The sequence below is a fragment of the Chroicocephalus ridibundus genome, chromosome 1, assembly GCF_963924245.1.
Source record: "Chroicocephalus ridibundus chromosome 1, bChrRid1.1, whole genome shotgun sequence".
NCBI classification, from domain to species: domain Eukaryota; kingdom Metazoa; phylum Chordata; class Aves; order Charadriiformes; family Laridae; genus Chroicocephalus; species Chroicocephalus ridibundus.
The window spans coordinates 191,222,022-191,244,760 of record NC_086284.1 but is presented as its reverse complement, the minus strand read 5'-3'; the positions used below and the strand labels follow the sequence as shown (position 1 = coordinate 191,244,760).

At 40.4% G+C, this 22,739-nt stretch overlaps 1 protein-coding gene across 4 annotated transcripts; it reads left to right on the top strand.

Annotated features, from left to right (window-relative positions):
* The first annotated feature begins 9,737 nt into the window (after positions 1–9,737).
* Positions 9,738–22,459, top strand: GPR85 (G protein-coupled receptor 85). 4 transcript variants are annotated; one of them, XM_063323197.1, is made up of 2 exons: positions 9,738–10,767; positions 12,447–22,459. In XM_063323197.1, exon 2 carries the CDS (start codon positions 12,597–12,599, stop codon positions 13,707–13,709), a length of 1,113 nt encoding a protein of 370 aa, XP_063179267.1. In that variant the 5' UTR covers positions 9,738–10,767; positions 12,447–12,596; the 3' UTR covers positions 13,710–22,459. The 4 variants fall into 4 exon arrangements, with proteins under 4 accessions (XP_063179267.1, XP_063179265.1, XP_063179266.1 ...); XM_063323195.1 differs by having other exon boundaries at positions 12,422–22,459; XM_063323196.1 differs by lacking the exon at positions 9,738–10,767 and adding an exon at positions 11,243–11,327 and having other exon boundaries at positions 12,422–22,459.
* Positions 22,460–22,739: the final 280 nt, after the last annotated feature.

The following is a 22,739-nucleotide window of genomic DNA, read 5'->3' as shown; positions in this document are numbered from 1 at the left end:
AGTTAAAGGGTTTAAGGGTTGAACACCTACCTCACCTTAAAATAGTTTTAGTTAAAGTAGGTTCATAATTGTATTCCAAGACTGCCAAGTGAAGCAGAATTCTGAAAGTTTCATGATTAAGACTATTACTTTAGCTCTCTACAACTTCTCACTTTATCTACCAAAGGCTGTCCCAGCTCCATTACCTAACTAGGTTTGCCTAAATTGGTCAAAAGCGCATTTAAATCTAGTCTCGCAGTTACATTAATTCTATGTTCTCAGTTGCCTCTGGGTGCCTGTGACAGCAGAAAATAACTTCTTACGTTCTTGCAAGTTTTTTCTTCTGATTTCTTTGGTCTTACTCCAGAATGGCCATTAAGTTACTCTCCCTTTTTTAACTTTTACTTGTCTTTCAGCTTCATCAAGTTTTCCCAGGATGTGATCCCTGTTTTGGTAACTAAACCGCTTGGGCAAATAAATCATTCTGAGCAATTGGCAGCTCCTTTTGTCTGAAGGTCTTCCATTTGATTTCAGATTGGCAGCATCTCATTATGTCCCACGGTTGGCCTTGTGGCAATGTCCTTTGAAAATTCAATATACTAAAAAGGTTAGGAAAAAAGAAAGAAAAAACCTGCTTTCTTTTCAATATAGAGCATGCAGGTTGAAACAGATATATCTTGAGGACCCATGATATCAAAGAGAATTCATAACTTCTACATAAATTCCTCAAATTGCCACAGTTTTGTTATGCATGCATATTTATGAGGAGATATTATACATAATAGAGAGATACAGTATATCAACTAAATGTTCTGTTAGGTTTTGAAGCATTACATTAATACCAAATTTACAACGCATCACAGAATTACACAACAGGTACGTTTTACTTGGCTACTGCTGGTCCTCTACTGTGAGGAACTGGTGTGTTCACTCATCAAAAGAGTGCTTTTATGTCCAGATACATATCCTAGATTAGGAAAAACAGATTACTAGTATTTAGATCTCTTATTGACACATTTTATTTTAATAATGGAGAGCAAATAAGTTCACTGAGGCTTAATAAAATTATGCAGTGAGGAACTGCAAGAGCTTAAGAGGTGATTTAAATATCTAAAACATGACTTCAATGGAATGTAGGACATAAACCCTCCAAAAAGGGACCCAGAAATCCTCACTGCAGCAACAGCAAAACTTATCAGTGCTCACTTTTCAGTTGACATTTATACTTTGGACCCGAGGTTGCAAGCTTTCCATTCATGTGTAGAACTGCCCAAGAGCGTGCAGCACAGAATCTCTGTGATCCAGATGTGAGATGGAGCAAAACCTCAATGTCTCGCTCCCAGCAACGTCCCTAGAAGAGTCTGATCTGAGTGGTGCATTCCAGTAAGGTACATCAGCAGCAGTGCTGAGGCCAGTGAACGCACAAATGCTGCAGGAAGCTCACCTTTTCCATAACCACCGAGTAGTTCCATCACACAAAACAGGAGATCTGGAAATCAAGCCCAGGCTCCCACCTCCAAAAAAAGTTTCCTGGAGTACAAGGAGGTACAATCCTAGAAAGCATGCTCTCCTGTTTATCCTGGACCCTCTCTGCGTAAAAACACAAGAGCAATGGCACAGGGGCTGGGTTGGGATGTGGAAAAGACAGAGATTGACTCTCATATCTGCTAGTTAGGAAACTTGCCAGTTATGGCAAGATTTAGGTCCTGGTCCCAGGTCCATGGCCTGACATTATGCAGCCATTCAGAAAACAAAGCAAAACCAGCACTAAACAACCTAGGCAGCAGGCCCCAGATCCCACGTGTTTCTCCAGGCAGCTGAGTGTCTTATCTAGTACCGTGCGACATCCTGTCCCTGCTCAGTTTTTCACACTTTTCTTTAAATACCATACTCAAATATTGCCTAACTATATGCAAATACTAGTCCAATTAAGCAAAAGATATTGCCATTTGCTAACATTAAGCTTGGCTGGTTTTGTAGGTGACATTTCAATAAAACATTCATTCATTCATACCTCCATGAAATAAGCAATGCAGTAATAAATTTATATTTACAGTTGCATCACAGAGCTACATTCATGCAGTTCCTCCTACTGTGCCGTTGCACTGCTGCTCTGATAGTATCTGCAGAATTCACACTGTCGTGTTTCTTAGCAGATGACCTACCTTTATCCAGAGATAGACTGTTCTCTGCATCCTTTCAAGTATAAAATTTAAAATTGCTTCTCCTCGTTCTACATATAAATGAGAACATTTCATACTTAATATCCAACAAACTGACAAAATGGGACCATGGCATTAGGTTCTAGATATCAAATTAGTTGCAGTGAACGGGTAACAGCTGAGTTGACACAGGACTATCCCAGAGTATTTCCACTTTCTAGATCATAAGACCTGAAGCTCACTGTTAGAACATACACTCATGGTAGCTGCTTGCAAACCCAGTGTTCACTCTCCATCTCAGACGTTACAGACTTGACTCTCCATTGCCTCAATCTTAAGCATTCAAAGCAATTATCATTCAGTATACCTTTTTAAACCAATTTGTATTTTCTTTGCAGAGCTTTAAATCAATCCAGAGTCATTATACTGTACAGGTATGTATTATTTAAAATTAAAATTTAAACAATAAACTAGTAGGAAGTCTAATGCCTAGATGTGAAGATGTGAACCAGTCATATCAGCAAAAATAAATATTTCTAACATTGAAACTGTTAATTTTTGTCACTAAGCACAGCCTAAAAGTTCTCTGAAAGCTGACAGTGACAGTTATCCTATTTTATCCTATTATTTTTAAATCCCCCTCTCAGTATATTGCTAGAAATAGAAAATGCTATTGCCAAATAGTCTCTCTAATCCTACAACATACTGTCCATTCACGGCTCACCTCTAACCTAACCTTAAAGATGGAAGAGAAAGGAAGTATTTATACATCTCAGCTCTACAAAAGTGATTGATTTGACATGTATCCCCACACGCTAATAACAGTCATACAAATAGTTCCGTGCGCACTGGAAGAAACAAAGCAGTAGCTGCAACAGAAGCGAGGAGGAGCTCAGCAGCGGGACCGTTGATCTGTTTGTTACTGAACAATGAACAGGATGTGTGTAGTCTGTCACAGAACCAGCGTGGTCTTTGAGTCTAAAGCAATGCTGTGCTTCCTATTTGCCATTCTGCCCCTGGACACCGAAATCACGGGGACATATCCAGTGTCATCCATGCACAGCTGAGCACGGCCAAGCCTGGTCACAAAGAGTTCGAATTGGGAATGGACTGAAACTCCAGGCCATGGCCAGTTTTGACCAGTGGATGAATCACTGTATGCCGAAGCCTCAGGTATGGACCAGGGTCCCTGGGTAGTGGTGGCCAGCCTGAAAGTGGTGGTCAGCCTGAACGAACAGCAAGGGAAAAAGGTAAACTCTAGGACAAGCAGCAACACCTACGTTCACAGAATAGGAATCTCACCTGCCTCTGAGACCTCTCTGCTCATGTATCTGACTTGACTAAAATCAGCCTCCAGGTTTAAAAGACAGTGAAGGGGAGGAAACGTGCATAAATTCACTTAGTCATTATATAGCTTCATGACAGAAAGTATATGAAAAATAATGAACCATAATCACTCCTTTCATTAGGCCCCGACCATGTCCTAACAATCTCCAGTGAGCCAACAGAACAAAAAGAGATGGGAGCAATACCTGACAGCCTGACAGCCTGGCAGGGCCCCCAGTCAGCCAAAGAAGCATTACGCACATATTCACACATGCTGGAAAATTACGGAAGAGCCTGGGATAGAGGAAGTTTACATAACTGGTTTAGTTAATTGCATCACAGACATGAGGCTGTATAGACCTAATATCCGGAGCATAAAAACATTGGATGCAGCTCAGCTGGAAGAAGCCATCCTTCCCTTGTCTCTCAGGCAATTTCAGGTTCCTCTCTCAAGGCAAGCATTCCATTCTGTAATGTCACTAACCCCATTCATTTTGCTCCACAGTGTTCCACTGGCATCTGTAATGGTGATAGGAAAAAAGCGTTCTTGAATGCTGTGATTGGCACTGTTAATGACCATGACACTGCAGAGCTGCTGTGTGCTTCAGCAGTGGTTAGCTGATTTCAAGTCCTAGAATTTCTGTTTAGTAAGGTAAACCAGAAGGATTACATAGCCTGTGAGAAAGCATTTTATTGAAAACTCAAGTGTTAAAATAGCACAGACAAAAGGACTATCAAACATAATATCTGAGAAGGGGTGAGGTGCACAAGTAACATAAGCCAAACACTTCCTATGTTTAAAAAAGAAAATCTACAAGCTTTTGTCCATCCTCGTCTTTTAAAGCTAATAGACAACACTTCTAAAATCACAGTAGCAGATTGGACTTCTGGAGTAAATGAACTCAGGTTTCTGTGTTAGTGGTTCCAAGGTGCTGACTTGCATTGGCTGGAAATCTTCTCTCGTGTGGGGATGCTCCACTTTTACCCAAATGTGGTTGGTTGAGTGTCAGAAGATAAGATATGAGAACAACAGTCAAAGAGAAGAGAATCGAAGAGATCTTGGGGAAGAGGCCAAGACTGCTTAGCTATGCATCGGAGTCAGAAAATCATTAGCATGGCCCTGGGTCAGTGGTTCCAGTCCAGCTTCTAAATTCTGAGAGACTCTCTACCTGTTTCTCACCAGACTGTTTTCATATTATTGGTTAGACAAGCCTCATGCAAAAATCATGCCTTTCACCACAGGTGAATTAGTCATGAATTCCTAACTGTGCTCAGCATCGCTCCTTTCAAATATTTTGGTTGCTGAATTATACCACTATGATGTACTCACATTACCGTATGTCATATACAGAAAAACAAACCAGTGAATGGAATGTATTTACGGTAGTTGAAAGACATATCATAATGTAGCTTATACTAAAATATGTACAATTAATTGGATTAATTAAACTGCAGATGAAAATACATTAAATAAATGAATCACTACTTCTGTAAGACTATTCCCAGGGTCTGTGCACATGCTTCAATAAATTCCATCGATAAGATTTGTAAGGAATGGTATTTTATTCTTTGTAATAGAAAAAGAAGAAAGCCTTTTTCCTCTCGTTCTACATTCAGTTACCAAAACACCAACAGATTTTCTGGCATAGAAAGAGAGCGGAGAGACTGGATATAGCAGGAACTTCAGTAAGCTTGGTGCACATTCTCTTGATGTTCTGACAAGAGGTTCTTTCTCCTCCCTGGGAGTACAGGGAATAACAGCATGTGTCCTTCTGAGGTCAGCAGCTCAGGACCTCACTGTAGATCCTGCTGCTGAGGCATTTCTACACTGCTGCCCATATTAACTAAAAACTGTTGATGGAATAAGATTTTCAATACTTCCCACTAACAAGAGTACAAGTTCAGAATTATTCACATTAAAAGATTTGTGCTACAGACATATAAGGGAGTGCTTAGCCTCTGTTATTTAAAAAAAATACCAAAAAACACACACAGAAAAACCTGAGCTAAACAAATTGTTCAAAGATTAAATTTTGAATATTATGTTATTTATATAGACAATTTATGAGGGATCCAAGATGGCAGTATTATATTCTCAACCATGCAAAAATATTATCTCAACAAATGTATCTACTTGGAACTACTTCTCCAGATAATATAAAGTTTCTTTTTTTTTTTTTTTCCTTCTGTGGAGCTCAATCATTGGTCTGCATCACTGTGGAGGTGACTGGATCTATCTTTTTTAAGTTACATGTTATCACGCCACCTTGGCTGTGAAAACGAGCAATTTGGTAATTCTTCAGTACCGGACAACATACGTATGGGGCAGAACCAACAACAACCACATATAAACCTTTCTTTGCCTCTCTAACTCTCTCTTTTCTCTCTCTCTCTCTCTAAATCATATATATAAAAAGACCACTTGTGAAGTCCAGCAATTTAAAAATGTAGCTTATCTTTTTGCAGGCACAAGTAATTCGCAGTGCAATTTAACATTGGTAATTATTCATGGCCACAGTTAAGTTCATTTGCATTTCTAACTACCTGATATGCAAATGAAGTCAAGTAATTACATGTCCACACTACTTAAATTGCACAAAAAATAACTGAACTTAACACTGCAACACTGATTTAACAGTGTATCTACGAAACCTAGATGCAAAAGACGTGTCCAGTCTTTCAAATATAGTCCTAATGAATGAACTAGTAAAAGGTGCTTAGAAGCCTGAGGATACAGGTAAGTATCTAACGGGATTTTCAGAAGCATATTGGTGCTTCACTCCTATTAGAGTCGCACAGAGCAGAGGTTTTCCTCTGCAGGACAAAGCCTTTTTCATATGCTCAGCAGATAAGATTATGTGTATTTGCCCTTAAACCTTCGTTTATTCCTGTGTAAATGTGCAACATAGCTCAACTTTTAAGTACAAAAATTAAGTTTCAAAGGGCAGTTATGAAACATTTCTTAAAATAACTAATTAAATGTTTTTGAGAAACATTTATAAAACATTTCAGAATCTCACTAAAGATGGATAAAAAACAATTGCAGTTATCATCCATAGGAATTGTTATAGTCACATGAATTCAATTTTGTTGTAGGTGAAAACATGCATCACTGAGGCAGAGACCACTAGAGAGATTTTCAGTATGGGGTAAAATTTATGTCTGCGCTGAGAGCCAACCCGGGAGCCAGACACTATCAACAAATGTCTTTACTCCACAAATACTTTACAAAGCACAGGAACGAAATATATTGCAGGTGAAATTCTACATTGTGCAGGGGTCTTCCACAGGTCTCTGTATTACATAAGTCGTACTTAAATACTATTTTAAAGTTGCACAAATCTACTGCTCAGGCAAGAAATTTCCCTTGGAAGAATTCCTTGAGCCCTTTGAAAAGGATGTACTTTGATAGCATCTATCACAGTCTCTTAAGCAATACATAAATCTTGTGCTGGCCTCTGCACAGAGGTGGGTACACCTTCTAGAGTATCTCTCCTGTTTTGTAGAAATGTTGCAAAATCCTACAGTGCTTCAGAGTTTGCATTATGCAGACAGGGTAGACACTGCAAATATACAAATTTCAAGACAGCCAGTAAACACCTTAATTACCAAAATGATCAAGAGAATAGGGAAATGAGTATTTTACATGTTAGCTATTCAGAACTTCTGACCCTATGCTGAAATCCTCATTCCACTGAAATTGTTGAGATTTGTTACTGATCTTGGTGAAGCCAGTATCTCACCCCTTCTTTACAACTGACAGTTACTTGTCATCACTAGCCAGTCTTCTAGCCCTATCTCTACCTCAGACTCCATTAGTGAGATTTCTCAGTGTCAGACTTTTCTAAAAAACCTCTCCCATTCTGAGAAAAAAGCTCAAAACAATGAGAATCACCTACCCAGCATGCTCACCTGGCTCACAACTGTAGTACAGGATTCCAGGGAGGCACATATCCTCAACAGAAATTAGGTTCCAAGTACCCAAAACGCTCCTTACAGACCAACAAAGTTCCTCTGCAATAGCATTCAACTGTCCCCCACCCTGTGTTCCTCGTACCTTGGCCATGTGCTCCCAAGCATCGCCACCACCTCATGGGAATGAGCTGCTCAGATCTGCAGATGATGCCAAAGACCAAGAATATCAAAGGAGGATTCCCCAATAAGGTGATCCTGGTCTGGGAATGTACTTAGTGGAGCCAACTCACTGCACCCAGTCCCTTGATCATTCTTAAATGGTACCTAAATTGAAAAAAATTACAATCGGAATACAGCATCCTCAGTTACCAATAACAGAGCTGACTACTACACCAGTTACTTTCTATGCCATTAGTAAATAACTCCAAAAGGAGAAAATGAAAGAGCTCCATACCATAACTGTCAATAACTTTGCAGTGGGGTTGCCCAAACCTGGAGATGGTTCATGTCTTTGATCTAAATCAGAAAATCAGGGAAATAGTCTTGGCTTTCTCATTTTCTAGGGAAAGCTCTATCAGTCTGCTGCTAGCTCTAATATGGTACATGAATGCTCTTGCACTTACACTTCAGTTACACTCTCTCCCTTTATCCTTCCTTCTTGGGGAAAAGCAGACTTAAATACTTCAGTTTAAAAAAAGGCAGGGAGAGATATTTACTTTCCTGAGAGTAATCGCTTCTTTCCTCTGAGATGCTTATACAGCACACTGGTTCTCTGGCTTTTTCGAACCATCTTTCTGTCACCCTTAGTGTTGCCCCACTTACATTGTGGAGTGGGCAATTTATACAGGGCTCAGGATCCCTCCTTGTGGCAAAGCCCCAAGAAATTTTGTTTGGCTACCCCTATTCCGCTCATCTCGCGACAAAGGCTGCCTCACACTTTTTTTTCTGAACCTTTCATATCTCCAGCCCAGCTGTTCTGAAGAACCAGTCAGCACAGATACCTTCACCTGTCCTTCCATAGCTCTTCTCCTCCTCCCCTTCCCATTGGACATTCATTTCCTGCTTCATGCTTCTTGGAGCCGTCTTTGACTGACATCTGCCTTTAACTCCCAGATTCCCAATCCCATGACTCATGGATTTGCTTTCCCTCCATGGGGGATGTGACCTGCTCCCAGTACAACAGCTAAACACAGCATTATGTCACGTTCCACCAGAAATCTCTCCCTTTGTAACAGAGATTTCTCTTGCCTAACTCTGCCCTTACAATCAATAGAGCACAATCCATCCAACACATTTTAGACTTGCAATTCAGAATGAGATTATTTGCTCCTTAAAGCATCTTTTTGTCACTGCTGACCATGATGAGAAACCAGCTTAGTTACATTAGCTTCAGTATAGATTTCCAGGAAGATTTCCTTCCATTTTAACATTAAGAATTACTTCAAAATTCATTGTGTATGTCACTGTGGATACATATATTTAGCAATAGAAAAGGGATAGCTGGAGAGGTCTGCTTAGCTTAGCTGATTGTGACATGAAAAGCGCAGCTTGAAGTAGTAACTTTCATAACCACCCAAAATGTCAATTTTTAAAAGTGAGACTAATCCCAAAGATGACCACCAACACAAAGTCATCATAATTACATTCACAGAAAAGGAAGAAAAAAATGTGCGGTACCTGAGCTCTGGGTGAGTTTTCTGCTCAAGACTACATTTTATCTGAAGCAAGTCACATGCTCAAAACGCTGTGATTTTGGTTTTAAATAATTGCCTTTTCCAGTGGCTGTGGACCTTTGGGCTTGGCCGGGCTGTTACGGAAGCTAATTCTGTGGTTTGGCCACCAACTCCAACGACTGTCAGAAAGTGCCAACAAAAAGAAGAAACCGAACTTTGACAACAGCCTTAAAAAAAGGCCTGTAGCCTACAAACGGCCTCAAAGATGTGACACGCGTTATGAATCAACCCCATAAATCTGTCCCCCGGGAGGATTTATTCTGGCTCGAGCGGAAGCTCCCCCATGAAGGCGTTCCTCAGAACCCAAATCTCTCTACACGCTGTTCCTCAACCGCCTTTGCGGTCAAAACCAACCGCTTTTGGGACGAGCCTTTCTCCACGTTCCTGCTCCTCCTGGATAACCCTCCATAAAAACCCGAGGGCGGAGGGACACGTGCCCTTTCGAGCTTTATCCCAACGTTTCCCGCCTGGATTTACGGCGGCGGCCCCCCAGCAAGGCCCAGGCCACAGGCCGCCTCACGGCGCCGCCGCCGCCTCGGCCCACCGGCCCCCATGACATCATCGGGACGGCTCGGCCTCGCGCCCCAACCGTTTAACGGCTCGGCGCGCGCCGCCGCCGCCGCCGCTCTCGCCCCGAGGGGGGAACGCCGTCCCTGCGACGGGGGGAACGGGCTGGCATTAAACCCCAGCACCGCCGCCATGCAGCGCACTGACGGCTCGGCGCCGGCTCTGGGCTGAACGTTGGGAAGGCGCTTTGCTCGGCGGCGCAGCCGAGGCGAGGGGGAAGGTGCGGTGTTCTTACGGCCCCGCGGCAAAGGCGCCCGCCCCGAACCGCCGCGCTTTTTGAGGAGCCCTCCCCTGGCTCAGGGAAGAAGGAATTCGGCGGGTGGGAATCGGGAGGACGGAAAACGAGCCACAGGAGCAGGAGGATGCCAGCAGCGGCAGATGAAGAAACCGCCCGGTCCCTCTCCTGACGGGCTGCGACGTGCCAGCGCGGCGGCCGCTTCCTCGCCCCCCCATTTTAAGCGAAAGGGGCGGGGGGAGTTCAAAGGCATAAACAAGGAGCGCAGGACCTAATTCCTCCCCCTCCCTCTTCCTCAAACTGGCTTGCCAGGGCTCGCCAATAAACTCAGCTGGGCTATGCATCGCGATGGGAACGCGCTGCCTGCCCCTCACTGAGGAGACTGGTGCCCAGGCTGCCATCCCCTCACTGAGGGGGCTGAAGCCGCGGAGGCTGCCTGCCCACCGCTGAGGAGACAGCCGCCGCCGCCGCGGAGGTTGCCTTGCCCTCGCCGAGACAGCAGCGGCAGGAGCCGCCGCCGAGGCTGCCTTGCCCTCATTGAGCCGACCGCCGCCGCTGCGTTAGTGGTGGAGATTGTGCCGCTGCGACAGGGGAGGACGGGGCTCGGCGCGCAGGGAGGAGGCGCAGTGAGCATGCGCCGCCCCGACCGCTGACTGGGTTCTCCGGCAAGGTACCCAGGCAAAAAAAAAAAAAAAAAAAGGGGGAAAAAAAAAGGATTGAGAGAAAGAAGAATGAAAGACGGCAGAGGAAAATAAAAAAAAAAGGTTCTCGTAGAGGCCGCCAGGATAAAGCAGCTCTGGGTCGGCGGGAAGGAGCACCGCTGGCATGTGGGGATCTCCGGCACCAACAGGTAGGAGGAGAGGGGCTGGGGAGCCGGGGGGTGCCGGGGGCTGCCGCAGCTGCAGGTGCGTGTGGGGAGGGCTCCCCCCCACCCCCCTCAGGGAGTGGGGCTGGGGAGGGGGGGTGATTTCTAAAGAAGAGGCATGATGGAAGCGTTGGCAGACAATGCCTCTTCCGCTCTCCCGAGCTCCCCGCCGCGGGAGGCTCTCGCATGGCTCCGGCAGATGCGGCTGCCAGGCAGCGGCAGCCGGGCTGCCTTGCAGGCGCAGTCCAGCCCTGCATGTCTGTGCTTGAGGGGGGCGAGGTGGGGGGGGGGGGGGGGAGCGAGTGTCTTCGTGATTGTGTGTGTGTCGGTGTGAGTGTGTGTGATTGTGTGTGTGTGTGTGTGCGCGGAGGTAGGGCCGGCCGCGCGGCGGGGACAGCTCCACAGAGGAGGGGACGCGGCGCGGCTGGCGCGGGGGGGGGGGGGGGGGGGGGAGAGGGGGGGAGCCTGATTTCATGGTTTTAAAACGATGCCATGATCTGATCAGCCTCTGTTTACACAGCAGCAATCAGGCTCTTTTGTGGACGGTAAGAATGGAAGGATTTTGCTGGGATTCAGTGGGAATATCCTTTGTACACCCGAGGGTGGCATAGGAAACACTTCGTGCGAATAACGAAGGAGCCTGATCATGCCTGCTGTGGCTCCTGTCCCTGGCTCTGGAGGGAGGAAAAAAAAACAACAAAAAAACCAAAACCAGCAGCAGCAGCCAGTTCTTTAATTTATTTTATTTTATTGCATGAAATGTGTTCCGGTGCGACTCATTGGGAGGATTAGTGGGAATCACGGAGCCCTAATTATCTAAAAAAAAAAATACATCAATTTATTATATGTTTATTTAAGCATAACCAAAACCAGCCCTCCTGAAAGGATGGGCATTATATCTTGGGTGTGTTGCCTATTTTTGCTCAGTATTTACACTGACCGTTGCTTATTGTGAATTATGTTGAGGCTTTAAAGATTTGCATTAAGGCGAGGGGGGGGGACCCTAAAGCATAGTGCTATCGACTGTCTCGCATACCTGTTTATTTGAAAGCCTAAATGATAAAATTATGGTTTATAGGAGGAAGGGAGGGGGATAATGAATACTGTTTCTCTTACAATGTGCATGAACTAACACAGTGTGATTAATGTGCTTTGGTGACTTGGGTTAAAAAACATAAATTCTGCAGGGTTTCTTTGGGTGTGATCCGTATCAACACAGCAGCTGCCTCTAAAACATTGGCAAATACTGTAGCCATAAAATAAATGTAGGTAATGTCAAAATATCAGCAGTCTTTGGGGATTTTTTAAAAAAGATGTCAGTGATTAACTCTTGGGCTTGCAAACTGGGAATCTTTTGATTCATAAAATCTTGGAGGCTTTAACTGTAAAATTATATATGATATCAAATATAAGGGGCACCGGTCAGTTCTGAAACTATAAGAAGCTAAATCTGTGAAATGCCAATAATCGATCATGCTAAACAGTAAGTATAAAAAAAAAAGCCTCGTGATTTTCAAAAACAAACAATAGTACTCAAATTTACAACTTCATTTGGTTCTCCATAAATTAACATCTTTGTTAGCACTTTCTGACATCATTTCTTGTTAACTTAAGAACTGATAGCTCGATTTTTTTTCAGATATTTTGATGGCATGACAAATCAGAAAGAAGAGGATGTACTGTATGACTAGACACAAGATCAGTTCTGTTTGTGGATTACATTTTCAGTAAGATGTATGGATCTATTTTTTCCTTGTTCTTATATATAGATCATGAGACTTGACTGAGGCAATATACATATCATCCATCCATCTATGGCGAACTACAGCCATGCAGCTGACAACATTTTACAAAATCTCTCTCCTTTAACAGCTTTCCTGAAACTGACTTCACTGGGTTTCATAATAGGAGTCAGTGTGGTTGGTAACCTTCTGATCTCCATTTTGCTAGTCAAAGATAAGACCTTGCATAGAGCTCCTTACTACTTCCTGTTGGATCTGTGCTGCTCAGATATCCTCAGATCTGCAATTTGTTTCCCATTTGTTTTCACCTCTGTAAAAAATGGCTCTACTTGGACATATGGGACTCTTACTTGCAAAGTGATTGCCTTTTTGGGGGTTTTGTCCTGTTTTCACACTGCTTTCATGTTATTCTGCATAAGCGTCACCAGATACTTAGCTATTGCCCACCACCGTTTTTATACGAAAAGGCTGACCTTCTGGACTTGTTTGGCCGTTATCTGTATGGTGTGGACCCTCTCTGTAGCCATGGCTTTCCCCCCAGTTTTAGACGTGGGCACCTACTCGTTCATTAGGGAGGAAGACCAATGCACTTTCCAGCATCGTTCCTTCAGGGCTAACGATTCCTTGGGATTTATGCTTCTTCTTGCCCTTATCCTCCTAGCCACACAGCTTGTCTACCTCAAGCTGATATTTTTTGTTCACGATCGCAGGAAAATGAAGCCAGTCCAGTTTGTTGCAGCAGTGAGCCAGAACTGGACTTTTCATGGTCCTGGAGCGAGTGGTCAAGCAGCTGCTAATTGGCTGGCTGGATTTGGAAGGGGTCCCACACCTCCAACCTTGTTGGGAATCAGGCAAAACGCGAACACCACAGGCAGGAGAAGGCTACTGGTTTTAGATGAGTTCAAAATGGAGAAGAGAATCAGCAGAATGTTCTACATCATGACATTCCTCTTTCTGACCTTGTGGGGTCCCTATTTGGTAGCCTGTTACTGGAGAGTTTTTGCAAGAGGGCCTGTAGTACCAGGGGGATTTCTAACGGCCGCTGTCTGGATGAGTTTTGCCCAAGCTGGAATCAATCCTTTTGTCTGCATTTTCTCCAACAGGGAGCTGAGGCGCTGTTTCAGCACAACCCTTCTTTACTGCAGAAAATCCAGGTTACCAAGGGAACCTTACTGTGTTATATGAGGGAGCATCTGTAAATCTTTAGCCTTGTGAAACACTACCATTCTCTGCTAAGCAATTGTGGCCTGTAGCCATGTCTCGAGAAGAAAATCAAGAATGGGATGTCAGCAGTTGTAAGGATTTGGGCAACATTCTGCAGTCTTTGCAATAGCTCACCTCTAATCCTATTTTAAACCTAAACATGTTCCTGCTGACCACTGCTGAAGGTTTGTAATTAAGAACAAAGGACTGAACTACTGCCCTGAATTCCTTTATGTGGTTGAAATCTAGATTATGAAAGTAGCAGGTGCTAAGTATCAGTGCTAAATGCTGTGTATATCACTACATAAAATAAGACCATCAAAAAGATTAGCATTGGACATCTTAATAAATTAAGTTGATATGAGGTTAATGTGTTGATAAAACTAATTTTAGACATCTGAAGACCTTTAAAACATTTCATACAATTCTTGTTTTGCAAAGACTGAAAACTGGGGACTCAAGTACTGTAACTGATTAAAGATGTGCCATGCATTATTGGATTATCACACTTACAAATCTGTTTGCCTTGTGAGTAAGTTTTGGGGAGCATTCCAAAGCAGTATTTTTGTTCAGATTTAGACTTTACTTTTTTTTTTTTTTCCAAATATATTACTCTTTCTAAATACCATTTTCCTTAACAGTGAAATTACTAACATTTAACTGTAATCTGTGGTTTTTGCCGATTTGGTATAAAGTTTAATAGACTCTTATTTATATTTTTTAAAAAGCTAGATATCAGTCTGTTAGGCAACGTTAATGATAATATCCAGTCATAATTGAACAGTTATAATTATACAGAATAAACACATGTTGCCTTAAAGGGTTATCTAGTATCTTCCATTTTGTTTAGCATTGATGCAAATAAGCAAGGAAAATTGAATCAATAACTCTGGTCAGTCATTTGGGAGTGCATGAAAGATCACTTAGTCCTCTTTTTTCCTTTTTACTCCAATGGTTCCCAAAATCAGTATGCACATCACTGGGATGATATGATTTTTTTCTAGGTGTGTCGCCCTTTCTAGTTTGTTCTGAGAAACACAGGCAGTTGATGTATGTTTATATTTTAAGACAGCTGTCATGGGGAGACCGCAGCCTTAGTATGATATCTTGCACAATTTGTGAAGCATTTATTCTACTGAAGGCACAGTCTTGTTTATATTTTCTGCACATTTTGGTGTATTGGTTGTTTTAAATTATTTAAGTTTTAACTTGTGAAAGCATATAATATGATTTCTTAGTATTTTAGAAATACATTAGAGTCTGTGAGTCTTTCCTTCTTTAAGATACAGATGTGTGGATTTCAATATAAAGTTGCATTTGCCAAAATTTACCTGTGTAGCTTGTTAATTTTCTTGGAATAAAATTTTACATTTTTCCAGTTATACAATTAACCTTTTTTATTTTGTCTAGTGAGCTAGCATGAAGTACTGAGAATGTAGCCATTATGAATTATTATCCTTTCCAGTCACTGTATTCCCAAACTGTAAATGCATGAATGATGGGGACCACAGGATTGATAAATGATATTATCTACAGTAGCACTATTGTGTAGTTTATCATAATTACCCATCTATCTGTTCTAATATGTCAGTTATATTTAAAGTTACAACACAGTATTTGACATTAACTTCACAGTTTAATTTTGGAAAATGTGTATATTTGAAGCACAACATCATGAGTTGGTCAATCATAAAGAACACGGATTTTTCTTAATTTTTGGAGAGACAAGACTAGAGGTGTTAATTCAGTATTGGTATATCTTGTCCTTTGTTGTAGTTTTATGACCAGCAAGTTAATATATACATACACAAGCAGCAGTCAATAATGGAAATGCTTAAATTTGTATGATAACATTATACAACATATGCAACAATTCAGAGAGTTGTGTCTATATGTGATCAGACAACTTGATCAAAGATTTAGTGAGCAATCTGTTTGACCTCACTTACACTTTTATACTGAGGTTGATTGGTTGAGAGGCATGGCTTTATATACTGTGTTGAAACAGAAAAATTGCTAAAATAATGAGTCCTTATGAGTACAAGAATGTTTCAGAACGTAATTTGAAACAGGACCAATAAACCTCTACCAAAAGGACTTTCTTATTACACCGAAAAAGGCTTTGAAATTAAGGTAGTTAAGCAATTGTCAAAGATAGCAAGAGTGAATAAAAACTGAATCGTATGTTGAGAAAAATTCTGAAAGTTATCCCACTTAAGTTTATTAAAAGGTTGATTGGCAATAACTTCAGTCTAATTTCTATAAAATAGTAACCTTTACAAGGAACATTGATATTACATATTGTAATAAAGAAGTACATATAAATAAAGTTGTAAATAGTGTTATAGTTGTAGAAGTAGTCGGTTCTGAAGATTAGCCAGAAAATTTTCAACTATGAAATTACAAAAGCTGCAAATTTGGGGCCTGACCTAACTCCTAATAAAGTCAGTTGGTGTTTTCCCATTAACTTCATTTGGAGCAGAAGCAGGCCCTAACATTTCTATAGTACTATGCTTCTGAAATACTAAGAAGGCTGTATTTACTATGCAGTGGGAAAAGAAAAAAAAATTAAAAAAGAACAATTTAAAATTATTTCCCTGGAAGTTTTGCAAGCAGTAACTGATGTAAATTAAAATAATAAACAGTAAACAAGTCTGAAAGCAAATATTTTGCTAAATGTTTTTCTTTTGATATGAATACAATTCCTTTGTCTAACTGAAAAATATGCAATTGTATTACCACCTGACAGAGGAGGCGTACTTTTTTTAAGTGATTTTTTTATAATTGTTCCAGTAAGAAGTCTTGTGACAGAAGTATTTCCTTTTATTTTCTCCAGTGTTAAAAGAACAAGGGGATGTTCGGTGAAATTAAAAGGCAACATATGAAGTAGCATTTTATGCAAAGTTATTACTCAGTGAAACTCACTGGCACAGGGTGTCAAGTAGGTTAGAGAGATTCCTACACGAATTATATGTGTACATGAATTAAAGCAGAGCTTGCAGTTTTTGTCATCGATACCATTTTGATCCTAGTCAGTATATCAAACCTAATGTGTTAGGATATAAATTCAAAGGAGCAAGAAAGTGTATTCCAATTCAGTACACTGTTGTGTCACAGTATGGAAAGCCTTTTGCTTTCATTTAGTACAGGAGTTATGCTGTTGCCAAAGCTAGAATACAGGGCTGGTAGGTTACTCTTCTTTCACAATAGCAAAGAATATCACACTACTTTGTATCTGCATTGATCTTTACTGCTTATGGCTAATGTGAAGTTAGTAGTTTTAATTTTCCTCGTGGCAAAAAAAAAAAAAAGAGTAAGAACAGATTCTCTGGAGAAAAGGCTGTCTACTCATGTTGCTTTCCTGCCCTCTGTTGCCCCACTGGCTCTTTGGCAGCCTCTCCATTGGTCCTTCTTCAAGATTAAATGTTTCATGTACCAAGTTTTGTATTATTTCCCCTGCTCCTTAAGAAATGTCTCAGCCATCCCTCCTCCACAGTAGATTAGCTCCTGCAGCAGGTTCCCAAGGTTTGTCTGTGTCTGAGTTGCCTTCCTGAAGACAGAGACAGACTGCCAGTTCCTTCCAGCTGCCTTTGTGGCACATGGGGTTGTCATTCCATGACACTTGGCTGGTGCACTGGATATCTCTGGCTTTTGGCTTTGGTCATGAAGTAGGTGCTCTAGGTTATGTGGAGAAAAATGAGAATGGGGAGGGGGCAGCAGGAAACAATGGCCCCTCTCCCAACTCCTCCATAAAGAAACCACTGTTATTGCTGCATTGCCCAATAACATATGATTGTTTTAAAGCATATTTGGTGCTAATGACCCTGTAAATGAATAAAATGTACGGTTAGCAAATTAATGCAAGGTTTTTGGTATAGCCACTAAATATTATTACAAAATGGCTTTCCTTCAGTCTCTAGGCCTTGGGAGTCCGCTGTATCTATCTCCTTTTAGGTGCATTGGGTTTGTTCACTTGTATTGTCTTTGCTTTGCCTTTCAAGCTGTGAATATTTTACTTATATTAATAGAAGTCCAGCACTGCAGCAAGCTGTTATTACTCATGGGTTTGAAAAATAATATAAAAGGGAATTCTGATGATTTTTGAGGTGAATTAAAGAGGTATTTTGACAAACAATTGTTTTTTAGCAAATCTGGAATAAAATTATGGGTTGCTGAGCTCTTTCATAGTTACGCAGTCAGTTCTCATTTATTGAAAATAGAAATGGAGTAGACTAACCCGCATAAAGCTAAAACATAGGTAATGCAAAGCGTATGCACATTAGATACAAACTTCCTGTGTTTATTACATTTATCGAGGAATGAAGTTAAGCTGAAGTAAAAAGTGAGATCAGAAATTCAAAGAAAAAGGGTGGGTGTTTTTCCTTTTTTTCTGCTTTGTTTTAGCATAGCACTGCTAATCTGCAACCTGGGTTACACACCCACAGACAAGTGAGAGTTGACTGTACAATTCTGCATATCACATAGACAACTTCCTTCTAGTTTACATTCATTGAGAGCTGTATAGGTGCAGACTACTAATCTGATTAACTTTTCAGAGAAAAGAGAAGGCTCAGTCTGAGATACTGTTCTTCAGAACTAAAATTCAATATATGCTCTCTGCTTTTGTTTACTGAAGTGATTTTTTTTAGTGTGAATAAATCAGTGATCTAAATCAGTAATGATCATAAGCATTCTCTGGCCACGACCATTAACAACAGGACAAGAGCGCATATGCCAGCAACAAATCAAAGTTTGATATTAGACACCATGACTTTCCTTGAGTGGCCTGAAAATAGCTCATGCTTTATACTTAGAAAAAAATACGATGAGGCTGGCCATTTAAATGGATAAAATCTTTAACTAGCCAGCATGGAAAAAGAGGGGTGAATTTTAAAGATTGCTCATTATAAATAGTGAAGAGGTTTTATGATGTTTTTTATTTGGCTGAACTGTGTAAATACTTAAGTATATGATGATCAAAGGAGTGCCACAGTAAATAAGTTAGATTTTTTAGTAGTCTAAAAAGGAAATAAGTAACAATGATCTTCAGCAATTTGAAATAAAATAGTTGCGGTCATACACATGTTTCGTAAAATTTAGATAACAAAACAATTATTGACATTTTCAGTACTTAGTGGGTTTATGTACTTTAATGTATTTAAAGAACAATGTCTTTAGACAGTGAATTGGCTGATGCAGCCCACTGAGGGACTTGTTCTTCACATCACAGTTTTCATACTATGCTTTGTATTTAATAAGCACAAGAGATACAAAACCAAAGTTCATCTGATATAATCTTCAATGAACTCTGCATTAGCTACTACAAAACTTCTCCAAATATTAGGTAAATTACTGTCTCCAGACATTATTCAAAATTATCCCTGTGATAATTCATGGAAAGTCTACTTCACCTTTGTTAAAGAGCCATCTAGTTAAAGATGTGTATTTTTTTTCATCCTTGTATTGTTTGGCTAAGACAAATTCTGCCGTAATGTGGAGTTAAAAATTCCAAGTATGACATTTGAATTTCAATTATTATGCTACCTATATGTGACATTGTTGTAGTCACATTTTAAATCGACCCATAAAGTTTATGGTTTAAGAATGTAAATAATCACTTATGATGAAAAAAAAACCCCAACAGTCACATGCTTCCAGTTCATTCTTTGTCTTATTTCCGTGGAATGTTAAAGTTTTAATTTTAGGAATGCAAAAGCAAACTCTGAAAAACAAGTATGTTGGAGGGGAGAGAAAGAATAGCCAGAAATACATCCATTAATGTTATCTTTGAAATGAAGAAGGTTATCATATATGCATTGCATTTTTTGCATGGTTATAATCTATCAGCTTGCCTACTTTTCGCCAGTGTATATATGTGGTATAGATATGATTCTCATGCCACCATTAATTACAGCATTTCCTGAGCCCTTTTATTTTCATTCTGTACCATCAAGCTCAGACATGCGAACTTCCTTATGCAAATTGAAGAAATTGCTAAAAATAAAAAGTTTTGCACTATAATAATCTTGGCGGATCAGGTCCTTGAGGTAGTTTAGGACTGTGGCACAGATACTTGATAACTACTGTGGGCAGCATGTTGGAGGATATAACAAAGTTTTCACCCATGTTTATGAGACAGTTAAAATCCTGCTCTAGTCTTATAGTGACTAAAGTCCCACGTCTTGTGGAACTGGCTCACCATGGGCCTGTGACCCACTTCATCTTGAGTTTAAGTAGGATTTTGGTTGTGCGTACCCTGAGTACTAACGAGTGAAATTCAGCAGTAAGCAGAGATAAGAAGTGCCTAGACAACATTCATAGGCTACAGACAGTTGATACGTGCTTGTCTTCTCAAAATAGAAGAAGTACAGAAGAAGCAGAGGCCCAGAGGTAAAAGTTTTTTGTGTGCTGGTTATTATTTCATGCCCTGTTGGCCCCTCAGAAGTGACTGAGAAGATCAGTTTTATTCTTGATTTTGGTTTTTTTGGAAAAAATGCATGCCATCTCAGCTACTCCATTCCATCCCACCCATTACCAGTTGAGCATTTCATTTTATGCTTAACAAATTTTGTATATTTTTTAAAATACATATTTAATAGTAAAACATATTTGTAGCTTTGCACTGATTATGGAGATATATATCAGTGTATGTTCTTGCTCATTTCCATAAGCATTTCCTGTGTTACAGACACACAAATCCTATTTTTGAAATTAAGGCAGTCTACAATTATGTGTTTCCTGAATTCTCTGTGAAGGCCCTTAAGCTTTGGAAATTTCTCCAATTTGATCCAAAACACTCGATGCAGATTATTAGGGCACACCACAGGGAACAGTTGATTTCTGTGACTGCAGGACTGTTTGGACATCATGAAGACTGGAAATATATATTTAGCTCCTGTATAATAATTTATGGTCATGACTGGGCAATAGAATTGATAGTGGTGGGACTGCTAGAATAGGATATTTTGGTAACTGCAACTTTAAATTACATCGTAAGAAATCTAGCACAAAGGAGAAATGCTCCTTTTGTAAGATGATTATGTAAATTGAAAGTAAACACACACACAAATGAGTACAGTTCTATAGGATTTTGATTAACGTATTTAGTCATAGCTATAGCAAGATGGGCATAAAGCAGAAAAAGAGAAAGTAGCACACCATTTGATATGTAATCCTTGTAATTTTGGCTCGATTCCTGCAATTCCTACTCAAGGAAAATTTTCCTTCTCTTTTGTGGAAATGCGTCTCAATAAAGACTATAAGATCTTGATAATTTATATAAGTGTTTATGTTTTTTACTTGACCAGTTCTCAGTGAGAGCATGAGGTAGCAGGACTTTAAATGTAATTTCTGTCATAGTCTATGTGCAAAACCAATCTTTTGATTGGTTTCAAGAGGGAGTATATACACATATATAGAGAGACTTTTCTTAGACTCTCCAAAATAATGTAGTGTAGTTGATACCAAGTAGGTACAGCTTAAGCCCTGGTGGAGGGCATGGAATATCACACTTAAGAGTATGATAAGCGAGTGTAAAATCAGATGCAAGGAAGGCGAGGAAGCTATTTATTAATAGCTTCGTGTGCTAATAGTTGTAAAAAATGCTTTTGGACTCATTTGTAAACCTCCTTGTAAATTCGTAAGTGGTGGTAAGGGCATCTGCAGTAAGCTGGGGCGTAGTGCTGCAGCTGAGTCCTTATCCCCACTTCTTTACATGGGGGCAGACTGGAAGCAATACAGATTATAGGCTGGTTCCTGGCCCTAGCACCTTGTATGGTAGTAATATTCACTAAACTCAGCAGCCCAAGGATTTACTCCAGATGGATTATTTGGTCACAAATTTTTGAAACTTGTTTTTCATTCAGTGTTTTCTGTGTGTAGTTTTTGTACTTAGTAGGTGGAAAGAAGTGTATGTAAAGGGAATGAATGGGTTGAGCAAATCCGCTTCAGCCCAAACTTTGTATGAGGAATTTCATGAGGATGGAGATAGGTGTGTAAGCCCCTCACAGTTTTACCACATCTCTCAGACACTGTTGTACAACGGGCTCAAACGGTCTGCCCCAGTCAGCACTCAATACTCTTTCCAATGTAAATCTCCAGGAAGACAGGCACCAGTGTTTGTGGAGACTCTTCCATATAGATGACCTTCCTCTAAGAGACATATTGTCACAAAAGCTGAGATTTGTTGTATTCTTTTATATTGGAGAAAACTATTAATTTTGTATCTTTTGTATTAAAAGTTCATGTTAAATTTGCTTCTTAGCATACTAATTTAAAGGCCCGTTGTCCCCTCCCAACCAGGAGGACCACCAGTCTAACTAGTAAACACAGTATCGGTGAGAATATTATGATCCTTTGTCATCAGTTAAGTAAATGTTGATACAATAACAACTATTGCAATATTTGATTATATGAAACCCCTGAAGGGGTTAATTTCCTGCTTTGACATTTTCCTTATGCAAATATCCTCATTCCATTTCATGCAAGACAGGTTTGGCAAATGTGGATGCTTTGGGTGGTATTGACATCTAAGTTATGCCATCTAAGGACAAGTGCTGGCTGCTAAATAATTTATTCGTTTAAAGTTCAGAAGAGACTCTGTAAAACTAGCTACCACAAAAAAACAAGCAATGTTTTCTTAAGTCATATATGTGATCCATTAAACATTGTGTTTGGTACCTGGGTACTGTCAGACTTAGCGTTCAAACCTAATACAGAATTAGAAACCAAGCTGTCAAGATAATTTCTAGTCACTGAATATAACTATGAAATATTATTGTTGTATATATTCTACTTGACTGCTTCTTTGCAATTATTGAAAAAGTATGTATGGTAAGAGTCAGATGGAAAAGCCTTGACCATACTGAAATTAGTAATAAAATGCCTGTTGCTTTCAGTGAAGGCAGGATTCTATGTGTCAACCTTAATTTCTGAAGACAATGGATGTATGCCAGGCAACGGATGTATACATTACACTCATGTATGCTCAGCATGTCTAAGAAATGAGTTTTC